General features: G+C 43.0%; 1 protein-coding gene across 1 annotated transcript; it reads left to right on the plus strand.

Annotated features, from left to right (window-relative positions):
* The first annotated feature begins 1,131 nt into the window (after positions 1-1,131).
* On the plus strand, positions 1,132-3,439 carry LOC133933819 (tripartite motif-containing protein 16-like). Its single transcript, XM_062381052.1, has one exon. It carries the CDS (start codon positions 1,156-1,158, stop codon positions 2,833-2,835), a length of 1,680 nt encoding a protein of 559 aa, XP_062237036.1. The 5' UTR covers positions 1,132-1,155; the 3' UTR covers positions 2,836-3,439.
* The last annotated feature ends 4,561 nt before the right edge of the window (positions 3,440-8,000 follow it).

Here is an 8,000-nt window from a genome sequence, read left to right on the forward strand (position 1 = left end):
TTCGCCGACACCTATGTTTAAAACAACAATCTAGCCGATAGCCGAAACCGACATTGGTTTATTTTATTTTTGTTGTTATTCATTCACCCTTAATCCTGGGACATGTCATGTTCTTCAAACATGACATGTTTGAAGAACATGTGAAGTTTGAGAGAATACCACATACCATCACATTTCCTTTAATCCACGGTGTAGTGACTGTTGCAATAAATATGTTTAAAGTCAATCTTTTCGGGGATGACACACCTTAATACTTTTGTTTCAGTACATTCAGCACTTTCATAAAAACAGAAACTTCTCTTTCAGACCTGGGGTCAGTGAATTACTGCAGCTCATTATAGAGGCTGAATATAATTCAGATTCATCAGTAGACATATGACATATGACATGAACTGGTTCCTGATCATTATTGATGTTTTGTGACATTAACATGAACTAAAGTGAGAGTTGCTTTTTTTTTGGGGTCGATTCTGTAACTTCCTGTTTCTCAGATTAAAAACTTTTTTATATTAGTTTAACAATAAACAAACAAGACAAAATTAAAGTGTTGCTTTTTTGTATAACGTTCATGTTGTCATCACGGAGTCACCACACGGAAACAAGGTAACGTATGATGTCATCTTCTTCAACCACTTTTGTCCTGTGACAAACACAGGACAAACTGTCATTAATCGAGAGACCAATTAACTAAAATACAGTCGATTTTAAATATAACCAGAATTATTAACATCCACTGGGAAAAAGAGGAGGAGAGAGTGTTGTTATGTATTTTTACTTGTGTTTTTCAAATTGTGAAGCCCTTTGGAAGTTGGTTTTAATTCCATTGAAAATATTCGTCAACTTTTCTGGAAACTTTGAAAAACATGAATCTTACAACCTGTGCTGTTGTGAGCTGAATGTGAACAACTGTTCACTTTGAGATGTGATGACACAGATAACAAGTCACAACCAGCTCCTCCCAGTCAGGATCTGTCTATGTCTCCTCCCTTCACAGGTGTGTCAGTGTAGGAACCAGTGAGCAACAAGCTGTGACCATAGAGGCTGTGAATTATGGGAGATGAGTCACTGCAGGGAGTGAACGAGAGGGGGAGGAGCAGAGATCTGTTTGTGTTCAGAGGAAGTGAAACTGTTCTACAGTCTCCGGCAGCAGCTGTAATGGCGCAGCAAGAAAATCACCTGGACAGAGAAAGATTCTGCTGTTCGATCTGTCTGGATCCACTGAAGGATCCGGTGACGACTGTCTGTGGACACAGCTACTGTAGGAGCTGTATCAACACCCACTGGGACAAAGGGGAGGAGAGAGGAAGCTACAGCTGCCCTCAGTGTAGACAGACCTTCACACCGAGGCCTGTCCTGGGGAGAAACACCATGTTAGCTGATTTAGTGGAGGAGCTGAGGAAGACTGGACTCCAAGCTGCTCCTGCTGATCACTTCTATTCGGGACCTGAAGATGTGGCCTGTGATGTCTGCACTAGGAGAAAACTGAAAGCTCTCAAGTCCTGTTTGGTTTGTTTGGCCTCTTATTGTGAAAAACATCTCCAGCCTCATCTTCAGTCAGCTCCATTTAAGAAGCACAAGCTGGTGGAGCCCTCGGAGAAGCTCCAGGAGAACATCTGCTCTCGTCACGACGAGGTGATGAAGATGTTCTGCCGCACTGATCAGCAGTGTATCTGTTATCTCTGCTCTGTGGATGAACATAAAGGCCACGACACAGTTACAGCTGCAGCAGAAAGGACTGAGAGGCAGAGAGAGCTCGGGCTGAGGAGACAAACAATCCAGCAGAGCCTCAAGGACACAGACAAAGACGTGAAGCTGCTTCAACAGGAGGAGAAGGCCGTCAATGGCTCTGCTGATAAAGCAGTGCAGGACAGCGAGGAGATCTTCACTGAGCTGATCCGTGTGCTGGAGAAAAGAAGCTCTGATGTGAAGCAGCAGATCAGATCCCAGCAGGAAACTGAGGTGAGTCGAGTCAGAGAGCTTCAGGGGAGACTGGAGCAGGAGATCACTGAGCTGAAGAGGAAAGACCATGAACTGAAGCAGCTCTCAGACACAGAGGACCACAACCAGTTTCTATACAACTACCCCTCACTGTCACCACTCAGTGAATCGACACACTCATCCAGCATCAGGATCCGTCCTCTGAGGTACTTTGATGACGTGACAGCGGCCGTGTCTCAGGTCAGAGGTCGACTACAGGACATTCTGAGTGAGACAGAGACGGAGATTTTACAGATTGTGTCTCAAGTGGAAGTTTTACTGCCACGACCAGAGACCAGAGCTGACTTCTTAAGACATTCACAGGAAATCACACTGGATCCAAACACAGCAAACAGACATGTGTTATTATCTGAGGGAAACAGAAAAGTAACAGTAATGAGAGAAGAACAGCCTTATTCTGATCACCCAGACAGATTCACTGTTTGGCCTCAGGTCCTGAGTAGAGAGAGTCTGACTGGACGTTGTTACTGGGAGGTTGAGGTGGGGGTGGAGGTGATAGGAAGAGTTGATGTAGCAGTGACATACAAGAATATCAGCAGAGCAGGAGACTCAGGTGAATGTGGATTTGGATCAAATGATAAATCTTGGTCGTTATATTGTTATGTTAACAGTTATAATTTTTATTACAACAACATCAACACTCCAGTGTCAGGTCCTGTGTCCTCCAGAGTAGGAGTGTACCTGGATCACAGGGCAGGTGTTCTGTCCTTCTACAGTGTCTCTGACACCATAACTCTCCTCCACAGAGTTCAGACCACATTCACTCAGCCTCTCTATGCTGGAGTTAGGGTTTATTATGGATCCGCAGCTGAGTTCTGTAAACTCAAAAAGACTTGAGTCATTAAAAGCAGTGATTTAGATTCTGTCTGTAAATCGTTAACTTCTTTTGTCTCCATGTTTGTTGATCATGGAGATTGGCTATCAATCAAACACTGACCTTCCTTTATCACACATATTTAGTTCTCACTTTGTAAAGACAGAAATTCTCTAATTAAACTGCCATGAATGTGTTTGGAAGAACTAATGTTGCCATGGTTTTTTCTAAATCAATGTAGAAATCAGGTCGGGTGATGTTTTAGATCCTGTGTTGATCCTGATCCTCATCATTGAGCTGATTATTTGTTGTTTTCTTTTCAACATGTGGGATGGAGGTGAATAAAACTGATTTTGTGTCCATGAACTCACTGAACAAGAGTCACTGAACAGACTTTACTGATGAAGTATTGAGATGTCCTGAGGGTCAGTGAACAGGTCGGGGTGGGGCATGTGAACGTTCTAGACCAATGGGCAGGTGTTGTGTGGGATGACAGGTTCTCATTGGCTGTTTGTTTGGGGTCAGGGGTGAATGAGGAAGGAAGTTTCGAAGACGGCTGTTGATGTGAGGATGTCGGAGAAGGAACAAGAAGTGTGACATGTTTGTGTTGACTTGAATAAAGTTATAAATAAGAGAAGAAGTCCTGTGTCGTCTGTGAGGCGGGGACGTTACAATACCAATGCCATCGGTGTAAGTGAAGTTTATTACTGATGCGCCGATAACAGTAAACAAGGCGAATATCGGCCGCTACATTGGTGCACCACTTATTAACATCCATCATTATTTGGTTAATGCATGTGCATTTTTAAAAAGGCTGAAAAGATTTGCCTGAAATTGGTAGTTTTTCGGTTGTGTCACTTCGGATTTTAATATTTGATTGCTGCTTTAAAGTAAGATTCGGATGTGTTTCAACTGAGAGTATGATGACACTGTGTCAACCAGCTATTATGACGAGGCTATCACACATGAGTGACCTACCGGGAGAGACACTAGCACAGAGATACAGACGTCTTCCAAGCGGCCCCAGATCCTGCGCCCATTTTGGCTTCATCTGAGTCAGAAGATCGTGGAGCTCCAAGACAGAATTTGACCTAACATCTATCAAATAAGAAAAGATGTAGATTCCGTTGAGACTTGTTTTTTTCTGGTGGCGACCACCATCATGAGGGTTTATTCACTCCATACACCCTTGAAGTGCAAGATTCCATCACTGACTTTATTAAAGTGGTAATCGAGACTCAGGACCACATCCTCACTTTTAATGACTAACTGTATTAAATCCGTATACATTTCTTCCTGCCAATAATGGTAAATTAAAGAGACGCAGACAAGCTGATGAATGACTTCCTCCTCTGGACAACCACTTCAGATTCTGTCACACCTTTTAGGACAATAATTAGACACCGGTTGAGAGTAACCTTGGACTAATAATGAAATCAGCACTAATAAAAAGAGACTGAGGAGGGTGAAATGGAGGTGAAGGAAGACGCGGCTCTGGTTACTCAACACTGATTGGTTCTTTTAATGAGAAGGTTAAGAACGGGAGGGAAAGCTCTAGCTGTGTTCATCCCCCAGAACGTCTTAACACTGTCATATACTCACCAATGCCTTCAAGTTTTAATAATTTGAATCATAAAATGAGAGAGACAACCAAAATGTGGCCACTCTTATCATGAGCCCCTGCCCGACTGTGCTATTTTATCAAGTTTTATGCCAGTCTCAATAAGTGAGCTCATGATCACCGCGGCGCACCTGAAAATACTCCTCCAACCCGCTAGACAAAATGCCAATTTTCTCTGTGATGAACTGGATGGGACTGCTGCTTGGTAGCTCAACATGTCTTTATCCTCTTGCTGTGTCCCAGATTATCTGAAGACGGCTCGTGCGCAACCGCTCATTAAAAATCTGGCCTCAATCCATCAAAATGCGGTGGTTACCTTTTATTTCAAAACGCCTTTACTAGGCGCCCTCTCTGGAACTATTTGAAAGACTCAGAGAAAAAAATACATTAGGTATAAGACATTTTTAAGCAAGAAATGTTGCTTAAATAATTGTTTAAGAGCAGCTGATACTGTTGAACGATCCATTCCTGATGTGTGATTGACGGGGTTGTTAGTGCTCGTACAGGTTTGAAGTTACATTCTTACTTGACTAATCAAAATACATGCAGTTTATGGTGTGCCTCATGGGTCAATACTGGGACCCTTTCTATTTTCTCCGTATATGCTCCCACTTGGCCACAGAGGAATATAATTGAATTCCACTGCTATGCCAATGAAAAACATTGCATTTTCCAGTAAAGCCCAGCAGAATTTCGTACATCTACAAATGATCTACCAAATATGAGTCACCTTCTTCAATTAAAGTCAGATCAATGCAATCATACTTGCTGGTCCTGAGCTCATAGTACCCAGTCCTATCCTGGTCCTGCATCCAGTAAGATGAGAGCAACTATTTCTGAAATATACCACAGGGTGAAGATCTCTGTGCCTCTCAGCAGTAAGAGCACTAGTCAATGTTATGAAGGGAAAGTGTCTGTGAAATGCTCCAGAGTAAATGGAAGTCATTTTTAAAGGTTGGAGAACTGCCCGTTTCGTAACCTCTGTCATTGATATTTGATATATGAAGTCCCACCATTTGTATTCCCTCCCACCTATATATTCCCAGCTCCAGACAACATCCACTCCCTATTTGGATAGCTGCGGCAAAATGGATATTTAGTGCATGCACTAGATGACTGACGTCAAATATCAGGGTGAAGCCCAGGAACTAAAATGTCTTCATCAATGTCACTTTGAGAACTAGAGTTTTCATAAGCATGCGTGGTTGACTTGCGGATTATATATATAGACTTCTAAGTCAAAAATAAAGTGCTTCAACCATGGCATAAAAAGGTTATCTGCATTCGGGAGACCTCTGCCATCATCCAAGAGGAAGAAGAACGTGCCAAAAGCAAAAAGAGCCAAATCAAAGAAAAGCTATGACTCAGTCATTTCACGCCTAAAGGCAGGATGGCACAGAGCCCATCTTATACAGAGCTGTTGTTGTCTCATCGTATAGTGCCTGCATACAACCTTGACACTAGTGTCTGCGATGCAGGGCTTAATGGGAGAATGAACATTTGATATTCATGGCGTATGCATCAAAAGAATAAACAAATGATAGGCCAACCTCTGAGTTTTCTCCTTGGCCTAGTGGAGAGAGAATCGGACTTGGTACGGAAAGGTCAGGCACTGCAGCGTGGCATCCCACCGCTCAGTGTGTGTGTGTGTGTGTGTGTGTGTGTGTGTGTGTGTGTGTGTGTGTGTGTGTGGGTGTGCATTCACTACTTATGAATCGATTAAATGATAAGGTCAAATTTAATACCTGGACAACTGATGATTGTTATTCAAGCAAACACTACAATGGGACAGTAAGTGTAACATAAGGAACGTTATGAAAAAGAAATACATGGCAACCGATGATAAATCGGCAACAAAAGCTTTTTGTTTACTTTAAGTGTGTTTGTTTGTGTATACCGCATCCCCCCCTCCTTTAAAACTATGTTACATGCTATTTATCATTATAATGGACTGACAGTTGGTTTGAACTGCACTAAATGCTTCACTGTGTCAGCCGGTAAGAAAAAAAAAAAGTCTAAAACACTGCTGTAATTCCCTCCCCTTATCTTAGGCTCCTCTCTATCCACCCAAACACAGTGTTTTTTGGGGGGGAGCTGGTGGGATGACGGCAGCCGCAGAAAAATATGGTTCATAGGCAACTCCACAGGAAAGCAAGAAAGGGGGGGGGGGGGTGGAGGCTCAGCAGTACAGTTGGAATGTCGAATCACCAAGCTTTGTTGAATTTCTCTCAGCTGCAGAGAAAGAGCGAAGCAACACATTGTTAAGGAGATTAAAGGAATAGTCGGAGCGGAGAATCCCCTTTGCTTTCATCCCATATGCCTTTAAATAGAGAGGTGAGCTGCGGGGGGGGGGGGGGGGGGGGGTCACTGTGCACATCTGTACACATCTGCTAAGTGTAATTTTTGAACATTCTTTCAGATATTCGTCTTGGAAACGGGAGCAACCAAGTTGGCCCGATAAACTAGAGTGGGAATACTCTACCCGAGCTGTTTTTTTTTTTTTAAAACATGGGTAAACGTGATGAAAAAGGAAATTGGGCTCCTTTCCATTGCCAGTAGAGGAAATGTAAAAACAACTTTTGCCCTCTGTGAATCATGTTTGACGTCACAAACGCCTCCGAGACTGAAAAGTCAAGGGTTGCATGTTGATGTAGAAAAAGCAATGAAGGAGTCAATGTCTCATGGCTATTTACACGTCAATGCTTGGAAATTCAATGTGCATCATGCAGTCGCACAGTGTCAGTGTCTGGACTGCAAAAATGGAAAAATAAAGAATTTAGCCCGGGTACAATATTTCCATTGGACTATAGGATCAGATTATAGTCATATAGATGGACCTAGATGCATGCAAATGTGATTACTGATTGACAACCGAAGAATCTACAGTATGACTGAAGGTCAGCGGATGCGGGAGGGTAGAATAATATTTAAAATTAAAAGAACTATGCTAAGTTGGGTTCAGCTGAACATCTGAAGATGAATGGCAATGAAATGTGACCTTGGCTGTGTGAAAATGCAGAGCGCTCAGTTCACAGAGTGCATTCATCACAGAAACAAATTAAAGCTTTCAGTCCCGGGGGGAGATCTCTCTGGAAGATAGGAGCCGCAGAGTCCCACAACTGTAAGTGAGTTGCACTCTTTAGCACACCGACAACGGATTTGGGTTTAAAAGCCAAATTATAGTTTCTACCGAGTTGAAAGCCAAAGTCTGGCTGTCAAACCGTGTGAACACCTTAATCTGGAAAAAGAGGAACTTTGAATGTGACCCTTAATTCCAGGAAGTACCTTGTCATTGTTCGCTGTAGGTGTTAAAATAAAGTTTTTTTCGCTGCATTGTCTAAATACAGAATCTCAGCCTCGAAGGCAGCAGAGACAACACAGGAATACGCAGGTGAAAAAAAAAAGGACCAGGTGTTGCACTTGCTAAAGCTGGTTATCACATGGACAAGTTTATACGCTGGAGGAAATAACAGGGGGGAATGGGGAACAGGTGTAATGGTGGGTGGGGGAGTCACAGGAGGGTAACTGCAGGGCAAGCTGGGCGCGACTGGGTCTGAATGACAGGTG

The sequence above is a fragment of the Platichthys flesus genome, chromosome 22, assembly GCF_949316205.1.
Source record: "Platichthys flesus chromosome 22, fPlaFle2.1, whole genome shotgun sequence".
In the NCBI taxonomy this organism is placed as follows: domain Eukaryota; kingdom Metazoa; phylum Chordata; class Actinopteri; order Pleuronectiformes; family Pleuronectidae; genus Platichthys; species Platichthys flesus.

What these genes read in the sequence shown, in the direction of transcription:
- LOC133933819 (XM_062381052.1), top strand. Translation starts at nt 1,156, where the DNA reads ATGGCGCAGCAAGAAAATCACCTGGACAGAGAAAGATTCTGCTGTTCG.